The sequence below is a fragment of the Felis catus genome, chromosome F2, assembly GCF_018350175.1.
Source record: "Felis catus isolate Fca126 chromosome F2, F.catus_Fca126_mat1.0, whole genome shotgun sequence".
Taxonomy (NCBI): Eukaryota; Metazoa; Chordata; class Mammalia; order Carnivora; family Felidae; genus Felis; species Felis catus.
The window spans coordinates 48,776,286-48,793,248 of record NC_058385.1 but is presented as its reverse complement, the minus strand read 5'-3'; the positions used below and the strand labels follow the sequence as shown (position 1 = coordinate 48,793,248).

The window sequence follows — 16,963 nt, the reverse complement described above, 5'->3', positions numbered from 1 at the left end:
ATCTCAAAATTCTCAGATTAAACACGGGTGAAAAGAAGCTACAGGCACTCATCTAAGATGGTGAGTCCGTGCATCTAATAAGCTCTCTCCCCAGCCACCATTCAAAGCACTCCGTGTGCAGGGGGGAATCTATTTGAGTCAGCACAGCAGCCCTATGAGGTGGGCACTCAGGTTGTCCCCAGTCTATGAAGGAGGGACCGGGGTGTGGAGATACAGGGCTCATCAGTAGCAGAGGTGGGCCTGGGCTCCACAGCTACACTCTCAGCCACTCTGCATCCCTGACAGAAATTATAGTGAAAGTTCCCAAGTTCCAAATGTACGCTGGGATTTTAAACTTGAAATAATCCCTAGCTACCTGGGTCAGAACATGTTACAGTCCAAGTAAAACCTTAAAGTCATCACGTAGGCCTACCAATCTTTTACTGTAATTGCCAAAACACATCCCCGACCCCAGATTATGCCCACTGTACAGATACTAAGACTCAAAACGACGCTTGCAACAGAAGGCAGAGAACCAGAATTTTCTGATATCAAAACCAAAAATTTTCAGCTGCCTCTTATCCAAAGGAAAATTGAAAATAAAATCTGCATTCTGAACGGGTCTTAAATTTAGAATTCTGACAGATAACTTGGCAGTTTGTGTCGAAACTTTAAATATACATACCTATGACCTGTGAACCCCAGTCCCAAGGTCTTGCATATGGAAATACTAATACAAGTAAACAAAGATATTAGAAGGATGTTTACTGCAGCAGTGTTTGTTAAGAGCAAAAGCAAAAAATAACCTGTATAGTCATCCAGTCAGCTATATTATGGCACAAATACATGATGGAAAACCACGCAGCCAGTTAAAAGAAACTGAGGTAGCTCTAGACAGATGGACCTGTAGCTATTCTGGATTATTACTAGTAAGCAAAAAAGCAAGTGACAGAATATATGCGGTCTGATCCTACTTTTATTTAAAAATAAACTGTTGGCGTGTGTGTGATATACACGTTGTGGCAATCTAGTAAAAGGCCTGGAAGAATACACAAAAACTTCCTTAAGAAGAAATGTGAGAGGCAGGAAGGGTCATCTCTCATTGTTTACTTTACAAAAGTCTGAATTTGAAGTTAATTTCTCTTGAAATAACAATATAAATTTTTGAAGTAGAAAGTATTTGGAAGGTTAATTTCTAGAAGGAATAGAATAGGTTAGAAATGCCCTTACAACAGAAACTTGTTCACCCAAGTACAAGCCTGGGAGTGCACAGGAAGGCTCGCACTGCCACAAAACCGTCTTCTAAAAGTTCCTTCAGGATGTGAAACTAAGTCACACGATTTCAGAGATTTTTAAAACTAACACTGCCTCTTTTCAGACCATGTCATCAATGACATGTACGTCAAAACGAAGACTTTTATCACAAATCTTAAGAAGGAAACCTGCAAAATAAGGACTTACACAACACAAATGACCGAAACCGCACAGTTTTGCTATACTTTATTCAAAGTTGGCCCTTCTCTTAATTTGAGCGAACTCAAAGTCTAGTGTCCAAATGTAAATATCCGTCATACGTTGAAAAATAATCTTTACATTTGTGCTGGGACCCAGATTTGGCACACTTAAATCATACCCGAGTCAGACACAAATGGTCGACCCTCCATACATAACAAAACCCTGCAAGTGGGACAGCAAGTTAGCTACAATATCATTTATCAAACTCGCAAACTCAACTGTCACCTTCCAAAGTTACACACACCACAATGCACCTTTGCACAGGTCATTTTATTCTCTCCTGTGGGTGTCAACAGTGCTCACAGATTGTAATTTGAAACATTCAGAAAGCACATACCTGAATATTGTCACATTTCTTTACATCATGATTCAGTCACTATTAAACAGTTATGTCTACTAAATACAGTGAACAAAATGGTATAAACGTTTACCATTCCCTTGTAAACAAGGTTTTTGTGCACAACAGTAACAAATGGAATTAATGCATACCACAATGAGGAAAGACCTTGTCTTTAAATAAACTATTCTGTTTATAAATAAACTCTGATTTTTTTTTTTAGTACACATTTACAGACCTGATCAATAAAAAGAAATAAGACATCTATTCTCCTTGAACAAGAAAATACTGAGAAATGGACCACTACAGAAGAACTCACCTAGGAGAGGGGGGTCAGAAGCAAGCAAAGGACAATAGAGAGTTAAAAGTACTGTCATACTGTAACCTATTTCTGTTAGAATACACCAACACAAGGACAGGATTGTCTGGGAAGGAGCTCTTTTTTACTTGAATTCCAGCAAGTTGCAATCAATCTTGTAGTACACATAGGGGTAGTATTCCTGCTGACTCAGGTTTAAGCCTGGAATATCCATAGGAGCCTATGGAAAAAATCAGAATTATTCAATGAAATACTTACAGAAATCAAAAAAAGAAGAAACCAAGTATTACCATTCACCTTCCTATTGAACACCTACTGTGGGCTAAGTTTGTATGTTTACCCTAATTTAATCTGAGTTAGGCATTATTACTCCTATTTTGCCAATGAGGAAACACAGTAAGTAGTAAAGCCAGATTTAAGCACTGACTCCAAAGCCTGTAGGTGTTTAACCATAATCCTACCAATGTATAAAATCTTTAAAAATTTTTAAATCTCAGGTTTGGGATATTGGGTTTATGGGACATATGGCTTATAAAATGTTGAACAGAAGTAAACCAAGCATAATTTTAATGATATCACTTACTATTTTAAATGTTTTAAAAATGTTTTAATTTATTTTTGAAGGAGACAGAGACAGAGCATGAGCGGGGGAAGACCAGAGAGAGAGAGAGAGAGAGAGAGAGAGAGAGAGAGAGAGAGAGAGAGAATGCGAAGCAGGCTCCAGGCTCTGAGCTGTCAGCACAGACCCCTCCTTATGCGGGGCTCAAACTCACGAACTGTGAGATCATGACCTGAGCCAAAGTCAGTCGCTTAACTGACTGAGCCACCCAGGCACCCCTGATATCACTTACTATTTATGCATGTTTTAAGAATACACTGGTAGGAAATTAGGTATCAAATAGCTGGACATCATTTTTTATTGATAATGTAGGAAGTAATTTCCTTCATTTTCTTCTATCAAGAAAAACTGACTTTCCATGGGTTGTAACTAATGCAAATGTGAGTGACATACTACCACCATCCTTAAAACGAAAAGAAAATCAACAAGGTATTTGAAATAAAAAATATGAAATAAAAGCCCACTACAATTTTAAACAGCAATAACAAAAACACACGTATGTTGTTTATATCCTCTGTTTAAAAGAAGATATAAAGACACCCGTTTAGAAAACTGACAGTTCCCTTTAAAATGCTCCTCTATTGACTTCGCTACTTCTACCAAATACAGTTAAAATAACTACTTATTTTCTTCTTCTCTGCCATTTATTAACTTTTGTAAACAAGTGTATCACTGGTTGCTTCTTTATTTCTACAGCTATGAACATCTGATCTATAGCAAGATAATGACTGGCTTACAAGCAAAGCACTGCTCTAACTAGTACAAAACGGTAAACAATGTAAATTACTTGCTATGTTTAGCTAACAAATTAATGGAGAATCTCAAAGCAATTAAAGATAGATTAAATAATAGGATATTTACTATCCCTTTTCTATCTCCTTCCAATAATTTTTTCTGAAATTAATTCCAGTTCCTACTCTAATAAAATACCGAATAAGTACTTACATCAATAATAGCTGCCGCACTGCTGTCTAGATGTTTATACAATTCATATAATACTTCTCTTAGTTTCTTCATTGTTTTCTTATTGGGCTGAAGGAGCATTGCTTGGAAGTTCACGGGCAAGCCATACCTTATCAGGAAGCAAACGTGTAGTGTGTAACACAAGTAAACATATAAACAGACTTTTGTTTCAAAGCAAATATTCTCATACTCTTCTTTAATCACAGTTAATAGAGAGAGGGTACCTCATTTTAATGATCACCTTTGCAAGTTCAGCTAATTATACAAAGAAGCTCAAATCTTCTCTGGTCCTCACTGTCCACTAGAAGTCTTTCCTTAAAATGAGAGCCAATTGTCTACTAGGAATTATTTTTAATTACTCTTCAGTTTCTAAGGTAATCTATGAGTGCCCCCAGCAAATAGCAATAATATGTACACTTAGTAGACACCTTCATAATAATAAACATAATTACTCACATCTTGAAAAACCAATGAAATTTACAAAGAGTGAGCATGGCTACAGGCAAGTATTTTGAACTATTTCTAATATAAGCAAAATGTACAGAGGATCACAAGATGGTTGAGATTTTTAAGTGTCTCAAAATAAAATATTTTAGGTTAATATGAAACAATGATTTCAAATAAGTCACCAATACACTGTGTACTAAACTACCTATAAAACATACAAAAGATCTTCTTTTAAGCAAACATTGGCTAAATAGTGTATAATTTACTTTTAGCTTAACTACACAAGAAAAGAATCAGGGAGTACAGCAGCATGGATCACTTTTTCTAATCGTGGTATTAAGGACAAGACTAACATGCACGTGTGATACTGCCGATCTCTCCCTCATAGCTGTCTCTTCAGTTTCTCGGCTGCAATTTCCCATCACTGGACTGTTGTGTTATAACAAAGAGGCCAATGTAAAGGGATCTATGACCCCTTCAATTTCAAGTTTCTTAAGTAACTTTCTTTACCTTAAGACAGACTCAACAAAAACTCTCAACGCTTTCACATGAATCCACGCAATGAACGCCTCACTGAAATTTACTTTCAGCCACCGTACAAGTGGTCCCTATAAAAAGGAAAAAAAATTACCACAAATTTAGTATAGAAATGGCAATTAAAATTGACAAATCAAATATTTTTATTTTATTTTTTTAAACATTTTTTTAATGTTTATTCTTTGAGAGAGAGAGAGCACACGAGGAGAGGGGCAGAGAGACAGAGACATAGAATCTGAAGAAGACTCCAGGCTCTGAGCTGTCAGCACAGAGCCCAACAAAGGGCTCGAACTCACGAACTAGGAGATCATGACCTGAGCTGAAGTCAGACGCATAACCGACTGAGTCACCCAGGCGCCCAACAAATCAAATATTTTTAAAGGAGTGACTATCTAGTAAGAATCTACAAGAAAATCAAATCACGTTATAATTCGTTTTTAAAAATGTTTCATTATTCTCATTATCTTGGATGCTTCATCTTCAATAAAATTAAAGGGTTAGTCACTACTCTATTACCTCAGTAGACAATTCACAGAACCTACTCACTACACAGGAAAAGACATACATTTTAACGAAAGTAATTTAAACTGATATAGAATACAGATGTGCCCTATGCTTGAAAACCAAAATACAAAAACCTGGATGTATTATGCAATACATTTCAGACATTTAAAATAGAACTCAATTTACAAACAACTTCTCAGGAACAAGGATAAAAAGTTATGCAATAAGTCTTTTTTTTTTTTTTAAATGTTTGTTTATTTTTGAGACGGTGTGCAGAGAGGGAGACAGAGGATCTGAAGTGGGCTCTGTGCTGACAACAGAGAGCCCAAGGCGGGGATGAATTCATGAACCGTGAGACCATGACCTGAGCTAAAGTCAGATGCTTAACCGAGTGAGCCACCAGGCACCCTGCAATAAATCACTTAATACCTATCCCTAGGTCTTAATTTTTTCTTTTGTAAAATCAGGGATGTTCATCTAGATCTCTTAAACCTCTGCACATTCCAAACTTTTAAAGATTCGATTACATTAAGTTCTTTTTGAACTTAAAGTATTCAGTATGATTTCCAGTATTAAATAAAAACACTTCTTCAAAGAAACAGTTTTCAAATAACTCAATACTGCCTCTCAATACTTAAAAGACATACATGATCAGTTCAGCTAAGTTATTTAGACAACATCATTAGGCTCATTCAATGTACCAACCAATTAATTTAAGGAAAAAGGATCATAAGACAAAGTGAAAAATCTTTGGTTAAAATATCTGTTCTTTAAAAGGGTTTTGGTCCTTCCTAACAAGTTGGTTTTACTGGGCATTACTTGGTTAGGGTTAGTTTTATCCCAAATGAGATGACATGGTTTATACAGTACCTAGGAATAATTTCAAATGGGATTTGCTTTTATTTCTTCTTGCATTTCAAGAGAAATCCATTTTCAGTCATTCTTCCCCTCCCAGACAAGCTTTTTGTCTTCACAATAATCCAGCACTTCAAAGATGGCAAGGAAGTTGACACCATCTTCCGTTTTCACAATTCTATCCCCCTTCCCCATTTTGCCCAGAACATACTAGAACTCTCCAGTGGTTTAAATACCAATTGCTTCAGTATAAGATTGCGGCATTAAAAAAATTTGCTTCAAGTCAAAATTCTTACTGAAAAAGAAAGAATACTATTTAATTAAAATAATCGCTCACTACAGAGGCATTAACACTGTATTTAAAATTAATTCCTGATAGGGATTTAGATGGAATAATTAAAGGTATGGATTTCAAGATAACTATTCATAGATTGAAGTTTGTTTAGAGATAATAACCAGGGGCGCCTGGGTGGCTCAGTGGTTAGCATATGACTCTTGATTTTAACTCAGGTCATGCTCTCACAGTTCATGAGTTTGAGCCCTGCGTCAGGCAATGCACTGACAGCGTGGAGCCTGCTTGGGAGTCAGTCTCTCTCTCTCTGTCTCTCTCTCTCTCTCTCTCTCTCTCTCTCTCTCAATAAATAAACTTAAAAAAAAAACAACTATCAAAATAGAAAAAACAACTAAAACCAAGTGTCTGAAAAGTAAAATCAGAGTTTTCTTTTAAATAAAAAGAAGAAAGCAGTGCTGCCCTCTTCTTTTGCTTAACACTGATAATACTGAATATTAACAACACATACAAACTGCTTTTTCTTGTCAGTAGAAAGCCTGTTCATTTCTTCTTTATCTGCTTTCATCTCCTCTTCATTATACTGGAAGTCACGAACGATGAATCTAAATTTTGGGGGGTGGGGAGAAAACCAAAATTGTCCACTCTGTGTATATAGGTAATCAACAAATTAAAAATCAAAAAATAATAATCTTACTTGTTTTCCCTGGCTTTGTGTCTGAAGTCATCAACTGCCTTCCTAAACAAGGTGACATTGCAAAGGTAACTGTCTTGGTCCTCTGAGAGTACACTATGGGGGAAAAAAAGTCCATTTAAAGTTTGATATTTATTCCTCTCTTTCACACTGAGGGCAGACTTCACAAACAGGAGGAGGAGGAACAGTAAAGGGCAGCAGCCCTTCTTCCCAAACCACCTCAATGCTAACCATCTGTGTTTACGATTTTTTATTTACAATGCCTTCACAGCCCTATGTTACATTTACCTCTCTCTAACCCAACAAAATCCAACATTAACTCAAGTGAAGTGTCCAAACTCTAAGGACCATGCTTTTCCATCTGTAACAGTGCCAGGCCGGCTGAGGCAAAACCAGGAGCCAGTTTATTTCCAGAGTTTCCCTGCTTTCTTGCAATAAGTACCTTCTTCTCTTCTGGAAAACAAATTCTCTCTCTCTCCAGCCCAACCCAGCCCACTGAGGCCTGGCCCACCCTCTCTGCATTGCCAGTACCTGCTACCACAGATCTTTCCTTTGTCTCCCTCCACATCTTAACTCAAAAACTGACAAATGCAATGGTCTAAATAACCTCTGACGCATCTCAGATTTTTTTTTATGCATCTCAGGGCTTCCTTCTAGGCTCTAGAAGATCCCAGCAGCGAGATCAGAACTTCCTCCAGTCACAGTTCCCATGGACATCACTGGAATGACTTTTCTAGACATGATGGGGAAATTTTAACTACCACATACATCTGAAATGCCTGGGGGAAAGACCTACTGATTGGAAAGGCAAACTTCACAGTTCATGTATACTATGATCCTGATTTGGCTTTCAAAACTTACCTACAGCTACTTATGTACAGAATCCCATGTATGAGGTCTATGAAGCTATACACTGAATTGTTCCAACAGTGATGATGGTGGGGCAAGAGAATCACTTGGTGGTGGGTGACGGGTCGGGGGGCGGGGGTCTCTTCTCCTTTCTATCTTTCCTGTATCGGGGTTTTTTTTTGTTTTGTTTTGTTTTTTTAGTTTTTATTTACAACATGGTACCTCTAAAATCAGAAAAAAATGTTTTATAAACCTGAGGGAGTGCTTGTGGAATTCAAAGATATTTTACTAAATAAGGGGGTGGGGAGGGGGGGAAAAGTTTAGTTTTCCCAGGAAGTCTAAGAACTGCCTGATTGGCAGTTAATTCAGGAGGCAACTACAATGCTTTAATGCAGAATGGCTAGAAGAACTGAAGCCACTGATTCTCAGTCTTCCTCTCCAGCAACAGGCCCAGCAGATGCCTCTGGGAGGAATGGCTACTGTCATCACTGACGAAGACGGAAACTCAGCTACTGTGGATTTAGAACATTTAAACTTCCTTTTAAAAGGTGCCCTCTCTGGCTGGCTCAGTCGGCAGAGTGTGTGACTCTTGATCTTGGGGTTGTGAGATTCGGCCCCACATTGGATGCAGAGATTACTTTAAAATAAAATTTAAAAAAAAAAAAAATTTTTTTTTTTTTTTTTTAATGAAAGGTGCCCTCTCAAAACGATTACCCTTAGTTCCTGCTCCCAGTGACTATCAAATCCAAAGCAAGGCAGCTACCAAGTGGACAGAACTTAATAAAAAACCTTTATTGATCTTCTGGTCTACCAGGCTTGACTCTAATATGCACACTGTGATCAAAAGAAATCCAAATCCAACCTGACAGGCTACTACAGACCCCTAACAATATCCCACCACTGTCACAGTGATCTTTTAAATTCATATGGTACTCTGCTGTTTTAAAGACCATTTCAAAAGCGCCTGATGTCTGACATGCTCTGAGACCATGAGCAGGGTGTCTATTACGCAGGCTCCTCTGTCATGTAGAGACCTAGGTCACGGCGAAGTTGTTTGGTGTATTTAAAATCCTTATGATGAAGGGAGCCAGGATAAAAATTCAGTCTTATTTTAGGACTAAATCCTGCTGTGCTACCTTATTAAGAAAAAAATAAATAGAAACCATTTATTTGCTTTTCCTTCCTGTCCCCAGGAAAGAGATTTCTTAAAATCTTATAAAAAAAACCAACCACGTGTCCTTGGTACAATGGACTTTCAATCATTTAACATGTACTCAGCCTCAAAAACAAAACAAAAACCACACACACCACCACCACCACAAAACCACGTACTGAGTCTCTCTATAAACGTGCACAGCTCTTGCTACATATTAGGAATAAAACTAGGGGGTGCCTGTGTGGCTCAGTCAGTTAAGTGTCCAACTCTTGATTTCGGCGCAGGTCAGGATCTCATGGTTTCAAGCCCCGTATCAGCCTGTGCACTGACAGTGTGGAGCCTGCTTGGGATTCTCTCTCTTTCCCTCTCTCTCTGTCCCCTCCCTCACTCGTGCTTTCTCTCTCAAGACTAAACTTAAAAAAAAAAAAAAAGGAACAAAACTAAGACAAAGTGGTTCTCTGACCTCAAGACACGGGTCTAATAAAGGAAACAGAAAGAAACAAGTAACACGATACAGAGTTGTCAGTGTATCAGAAGATATATGTGACATATTGGGGCAAAAAGGGAATAACTTTATCTCAGGGGCACCTGGGTGGCTCAGCCAGTCAAGCGTCCCACTTCAGCTCAGCTGGGGATTGCACAGTTCATGAGTTCAAGCTCCACGTCGGGCTCTGTGCCGACAGCGTGGAGCCCGGAGCCTGTTTCGGATTCTGTCTCCCCCTCTCTCTGCCCCTCCCCCACTCATTCTCTCCCTCTCCCTCTCCCACTCTCTCAAAAAAACATTAAAAAAATATTTCAAAAACCAACTTTACCTCAGAGAACATTAAAGAGTTTCACAAAAGCAGTGATGCCAAGTGGAAGTCTGAAAGACAGGCAAAGAAGAGAACATGCCAGTAGAAGCCCCTATGCAAACGCATAGAGGTGTGGAATAGCATGGTGCATTCGGGGAACTGCCAGAAAGAAGTGTAGCTGGAACGCAGGGTACGAAGGGTGTGTGTGTGTGTGTGTGTACACACACGTGCCAGTAACAGACTGGTACACCACAAAAATGAAAATGGCAGCAAGGCAGGAGACTGATGAGAAGCAGAAAATACTGGAGATGAGGGGCCCAGATAATGGCAATTCCAATCGGCCAGGCAAGAGATGGGAGTCTAAACTAAAGCAGTATTAGTAGCTATGGGAGTGAGGGGCGGGGGGGGGGGGGGGGGGGAGGGGAAGAGGGGGGGGAACAGCTTTAAGTTGGTGGACCTGTATGAATTGTTGGTATCTGACCACTCTTACGTACAAAATAGCAATTTCATATGGTTCAACCAAATGCTATGAATGGTAGAAATAACACAGCTGGTTAAATTGGGGTGGGGTGGGGCAGGGGTGGGGGAGGGAGAGGGAAGAGTTCGAAATGAAGGACTCCCATGTTCTGGTTTGGTAACTAGGCAGATCTTGCTCCCCCACACACAAGGGAGATGGGCGACTGAGGCTGAGGTTGGGGGGACAATGTCCTATGGTAGTTACCGACGTACAGACATGTGCAGTGCCCGAGAAATCCAGGCGTGTAAGTCCGAAACTATGGGGATCACCAGGCCACAGACGGAGATTTCAGGGTCCCAAAGCCGCAGGCAGAGGCCAGAGCCCTGGGGGTGGTTGAAAAGGCGCTGACAGAAGAACAGGTTGTCCCACTAAGACAGAAGAGGCCAAGTCCACTAGCCAATACTCAGGGCTACCAGATTCCGTCTCACTCATGCAATTCAGGCATAGAAGCCAGGAGGCTGCATTACAGGCTAATGAGGGGAGGAAGTCACAGGAAGCCACAGGGTCCAGAGACGATGGTGCATGCAGGACAACAGTTAAAGTGATGACTTCAGAGTCCGGGTTCAGCAGGAGAAGCAGCATGACTGGAGGAAATCAACAATGTCAATGTAAAGGGGTGGACTAGAGATGTGGACAAGGTCAAAGAGCAGGTTCTGTCACAGTGGAAAAAAAAAAAACAGAAAGAAGGCTCTGGGTCAAGAGCTGGATTACAGGTTCAAGCCTTTCTAAAAGTAAAGCCTTTCTAGAAGTCAGGGATGTGGCAAGGGAAGAGCATGCAAAAATCAAGTGGAGTCGGAGATCTGTGAGTGGCAGGGATCAGGGAGCTGACAAGCCAGAAGCTGGAGGGATTTCAAACCAAGCCAAAACAAGCAGTGACCTTAAGTGATATATGAGACCAAGGTATAGAAACAAAATGAAAACCAGAAGGAGAGGAAAGAGGTAAGAAAGTACCATCTTTTCATGATTAAACAGGGACGTAAACACTTCCCAGATGTGATGCTGGCTAGGAACTGGCCAGGGACAGCCTAAAAAGGAGCTCAGTTTGGCTTAACTCAGCTTGCCTAAGTTCTACTAGATTCAAATAAATGACCCAAACACACTCCCTTCTTTTAGTTCTATCACATAGAAGTAGCAGCACTATCTTCACACAGATGTAACCAGGCCTGAAGGAAACGTCAACATTTTCCAGGTGTTTCACGGCACTTTCAGTAACCCATGTGAGTGGCCGTGCTTCTGGAGCTCACTGAACTCTGCCTGCCACTTCTGATTTCTTAGTTCACTCCTAAGACTCAGACCTGCCATCTTCTCTGTCCCCTAACCAATCTTCCCATGTCACTGCAGGGGCATCTCTCCTGCTTTTCTTCATAAAAGTTATCTTTGCAAGCCCAGCTATACAACCCCAAGGAAACTTTTCTCTGCACAAGTTTTTTCTAGGCTTTCCTAGCTGCGTCCCTCTAGCCCCCTGAACACCAATCTCAGGGAAGAACCAATGCATTTGTGGTACTGCCTCCAAAACCACAGAAAAGGCAAAAGCTAACTAGCAATTGGACCTGGTCAGACTATCTTCACAAGCAGAAGTACGTAAAAAAGAAAAGTGGTAACCCTAAGTACCACTTAGGTGGTGAAAAACACCTCTCTTTGAGCAGGCTTTCCAACAGGAAGCAGAACAGCAGCCAGCCTCCACTTCTTTGGCCGTAACTTTGCATGGCATTTACACACATCCATCCCTACACTTATCTACACAACAGTGGCATGGCTCAAAGTCTGCAATAATTTTAAGAGTTAAGTAGAAAATTTCGCAGATAGCAAGATTCTAAGGTTTTTTTTTTTAAGTGACATTGTTTCCTTCAGGTTTGAAGACAGTATTTTTCAATCCATTCTCCTACCTCACAATTCCACTCTCCTCTTCACTGCTCCCAAGTAAGGACTTACGTACCAAAAAGCGACAAGTGAATGCATTACTACTCACAAAGGACTTAAAAATAAAGCACTTAGAACAATTACTAGCACACAGCAGCTACTCAAAAATGTTAGTTACTATGATCAGCAAAAAAAAACCCAGCATCAAGTCCTAGAGTTCTTTCCTGAACAATGGACAAAATTCCAGACTAACCCACTACAGCCTGTCTGTCCCCCATGAGTGAATCGTGCTATTCACGGTGCCGGCTGAGATGCTGCTGTTCTTGGGGACTAAATTTAAAAAGCTAAGCCTCATGGCAATGGTTCCAAATGTCTTTTGAACTGAGAAAAAGGTAGAACAGATGTTTCCACCGACTGGTGTTCAGGGAGTACTTATCTGTCATTCAGAAGACAGGTGTTGTCTATACTAAACCATTCCCACCTGGCATTTTTTCCTCTAAACTACTAAATTAATCTTCAAAAGATGTAACTCTCTGAAGTAATATTTTTAGAGTCCTTCTTTCAGAGTAAATCAGAAACATGTCTCTACACCACTCTTCTGGACCTTAGGCCTGGCATATATACAACTTGTGAGGACATTCCATATGCAGTGGGTCCGTAGTCCCCTCCTTCCCCTGCCTCTTGGACACCAAGTCAACCTCTTCGGCTTTAATGGCCTACAGAGTACAAAGGTATATGCAGTTGTTATTTGTCAGCTTCAGTGGAAAACTAATATGAAGACACCACCTTGGTCTTCAGTTTGCCATGTGAAGGGCTGGTGTGTGAACAGAAAGCATTCCCCGACATGGGGAAAAAAAAAAAATTTGTGATGAGCAGAGGTTTGTGGTTTAGTTCTCAAAAAACCAACGTTCATGAAACTACGATAATCATATGACCTCATGTTCTGTATACCTTATCAAGCCTTAAAACAACCTCATAACGTGTACTGGGAAGGTGTTATGCTTTTTTTACAAAGAAAATGAGGCCCAGAGAAATTAAGCCTTACCCCAGGTCACACAGCAAGTTGGTAGCAGAACCAGCAATAGAACTCAAATCCCTGGGTCCAGTACTCTATTATACTAAGCTACCTCCCATATAAAAACTGGAAAAGCAAATACTTCATGGGCCCAATCTCACTAATACCACTTCTTTACTATCTGCTATACTTTCCTCTCACCACATGTTGCCACCTCTCGAGGGGTATCCATACAAAAGAATCCTTGGGCGATGCATATGTACTGTATTTAATACTTCCTCGGAGAACACCTCACGTGGAATGATAGAACACAGGAAAAAATGACAAGATAGTGTCAACAGTACGAGCCCTAATGTTAAAAAACCTGACTTTTAGTCCTAACTTTGTCACCGGACACTAATACAGCCAAATGCAGCCTATTTAATTCTTCTTGCATTTTTACTTCTTTATCCACAAGAGCGGTAACTGCTCCAACTACTTCACAGAATTGTTGTAAATATCAAATTAGATAATGTATATTAATCTATAAATTTAAAATGCAAAATTTTTAATGGAAAATACAGATTACACAGTCTCTATGCTCACTGGAAAGTGATGGTGAGTATTTACAGAACAACATGGTACTCTAGCAGCCATTTTGGTACATTTCCTTTGCAAGAGAAATGAATGGCAGACACATAGTAGGTATACAATAAATACCGGACAAAACATTTTCAGAGGGTGGCACAGCACAGCAGAAAAAGTACCACACCAGTGACCCAGGTTCTAATTCTAGCCCTGCCATTAATGAGATGTGCGACTCTGGGCAAATCACTTCACCTCTGCGGCCTCAAACTTCTACATCTATAAACATGAGTGAGTCGATCATATTGTACAAAATCCCCTTCAGGTCTATGATCGTGATAACTAGAGTTGGCGTAACTTATTCATGAGGTGAAAAAGATGGTTCTGAAACCATAAATTTACCACAAAGAAAAGGTAAAAAGATATTTCCTAACCCAACATCCCAACTATAAAAGGAATTCTAGGAAAGCAACAGGTTTTACAAAGACTACTACTTACTTGCTAGACCTTGGAACTACCATTTCAGCTAGTGTTTCATACTGCTTAATCCAGTCGTTGTGGTTTAACCTACAAAAAAGGTACAGTAAGTAGTGGAAAGAAAAACAAGTCTTACCTCCTGCCATGTTGAGACAGAAAAAAATATGGGACAAACAGGAAATTCAACTAAAGTATACTTCAAATCTATGTCACACACAAAATTCAAGTTTCCTACTGAGAATGAATTTCAAATACGGTGAGCAGTGAAGCAAGAAATACAGTTCACCACTCTCTTACATCCAGTAACTATTGCAAAAGAGGCACATCCTAGAACTAAGTTTGGAAAGGTAGTAAAGCAAAGTATACGTTCTAAATTACCTTCAAACTTCAGAGTCAATAATGCATTACCTCATTAAAAATAAATTCAAAGGCCATACTGAAATCACTCATTTCTGTTCACTGGCCATTATGAAGGGCTGGATCAAACTATTTACCAAAAGCACAAAGTACCAGGAAGTATTGAGTAAATTAAGTGACAGTAAACCATGCTCCACAGAACATTGTGCAACAACTTTCTCTACAGACCAACGGATTTTGGGGGTGTGGGGAGAGAAGGTTATGTTTGCAATATAAAGAACTACAGGATTTATAGGTCAGGATAGTGACTAATTCATCATGGGAGGTGCCCCAGGTCCTAGGTTTCAATAATAGCGAAGAGAAAACTATAAAAACGTCTGATTTTAAACACAAATTTTCAATAAAAATAGAGACAAATCTTTTATCTGCACAAAGGTTATTTTCCTACATGCATAAAAACATAGACACACAGAAATTTATTATAAAAAATCAGTGCTCTATAGTATTCTGAATTTAGGGGAGAAAAGCAGAAGTCAGATGATAGTGTAGCCACAGTAAACTCAACGGAGGTGCTTTCCCATCCTTTCCAGGAGGCATCATTTTCTAACACTCCCCATTTTGTAACCAGATAAAAAAAAAAAAATGGAGAGCACAGCAAAGGAAGAATTCGTACACCGATACTGTGAAGAATCCCCAACTTTTCCACCTCAGTTTGGATCCTCCAAAGATTCCCTGATAGCAAGACTTCAGTTCAAGTCAGAAGTGAAATCATTAAGTGTTTCTCTCTCATAGACACACATGCGCACAGAGTTCTAATTCTTCCTATGAGTATCGAAAGGCCTCATTTTATTAACAATGATCAAATGTTAATTAACACAGAAGACCTAATCCAAAGATTTCAAAGGGTTACCTAACCCAGCAAACTATGCCGAGAGCCTGCAACTGTTTTTGTAAACAAAGTTTTACTGAAACAGAGCCACATCCGTTCTGTAGGTACAGTGTATGGCTGCTTTCAGCTACAACCACAAAGTCGACATGGCAAAGGTGAGTAGCTGTAACACAGACCCTATGGCTGGCAAAGTGTAAAATATTAACTATATGGCCCTTCACAGAAAAAATTTGCCAACCCCAGATCTAATCTATCCTTTGCTTCTTAAAGGGCTTAATTCATCCTAACCAATCATAAAGATTTTTCACAAGGGCCACCTGGCTGGCTCAGTTGGTTAGGCGTCCCAACTCTTGATTTCAGCTGAGGTCACGATCTCACAGATTTGTGAGTTTGAGCCCCACGTTGGGCTCTTCAAGCTCCGTACTTTCTCTCCCCATCTCTGCCTCTCCTCCTCTCTCTCTCTCAAAATAAATAAGTAAACTTAAAAAAAAAAAAAGAAAAGATTTTTCAGAAAAACAAAAGCTTCCTACTCCAAAAAATCTAAAATCTATATTTTTTTAAAAATCTAGGGGCGCCTGGGTGGCGCAGTCGGTTGAGCATCCGACTTCAGCCAGGTCACGATCTTGCGGTCGGTGAGTTCGAGCCCCGCATCAGGCTCTGGGCTGATGGCTCAGAGCCTGGAGCCTGTTTCCGATTCTGTGTCTCCCTCTCTCTCTGACCCCCTCCCGTTCATGCTCTGTCTCTCTCTGTCCCAAAAATAAATAAAAATGTTGAAAAAAAAATCTAATAATTTAGCATTATTTAATTTTTAAATAAGCCAACTCTACTAAGCTACTAAATTTGATTTGGAATCACAATTTATAATTGATGTCTCCATTATCAGATTATGAACTAAATTCTACTTACGTGCCACCTGAGTACATGTTAGTTGATGGAATGAATGACAACGTAATAATATTCCCTTTACAATTGAGTTCTATGGAAAACTTCAAATTACAGTATCAGACACTAACATTTTTTTTATATTTTAACAAGCAAACGTAATAAAAGACATACTTGGGAACCACGACCAGTAATGTGACGAGATACTCTGAATCAAGAACAAAGTCATCCTTCTTCACAATTTCTGCTAAACTTCTAGTTAGCAAACTTCCTCTGAGGAGTAAGAAAAAAATAATCAGGCTGATCATGCCTCCATAACATAAGAAGTATCAGGCTAATTACATTCACATCTACTATGTGTACACCTCAAGAGACTGATTAGTCTTAGGTAACGTTTCTACTTTGTAAGAAGACTAAATTTAGCTGAGTATTTCCCACCCTCACTATCAAAGAAATGCTACCATTTATCAATATTTGCCTCTAGTATCTCCCCTTGTGTTTGCTTTAATTATTATAATTCAACTCTTCTCCTGATTACATATCTAGTA

The 16,963-nt window shown here is 39.5% G+C and overlaps 1 protein-coding gene across 1 annotated transcript in view; it reads right to left on the bottom strand.

Annotated features, from left to right (window-relative positions):
* Nucleotides 1-1,462: 1,462 nt before the first annotated feature.
* Nucleotides 1,463-16,963, bottom strand: part of ATP6V1C1 (ATPase H+ transporting V1 subunit C1) — a 47,868-nt gene continuing 32,367 nt past the window's right edge. The window contains exons 7-13 of the mRNA XM_011291419.4: nucleotides 16,590-16,688; nucleotides 14,309-14,377; nucleotides 7,062-7,154; nucleotides 6,876-6,969; nucleotides 4,690-4,787; nucleotides 3,715-3,841; nucleotides 1,463-2,370 (exon numbers count right to left, since the gene is read on the bottom strand). Of these exons, the coding sequence (XP_011289721.1) occupies nucleotides 2,275-2,370; nucleotides 3,715-3,841; nucleotides 4,690-4,787; nucleotides 6,876-6,969; nucleotides 7,062-7,154; nucleotides 14,309-14,377; nucleotides 16,590-16,688 (676 nt within the window). The 3' untranslated portion in view covers nucleotides 1,463-2,274. The remainder of the gene's footprint in view (nucleotides 2,371-3,714; nucleotides 3,842-4,689; nucleotides 4,788-6,875; nucleotides 6,970-7,061; nucleotides 7,155-14,308; nucleotides 14,378-16,589; nucleotides 16,689-16,963) is intronic.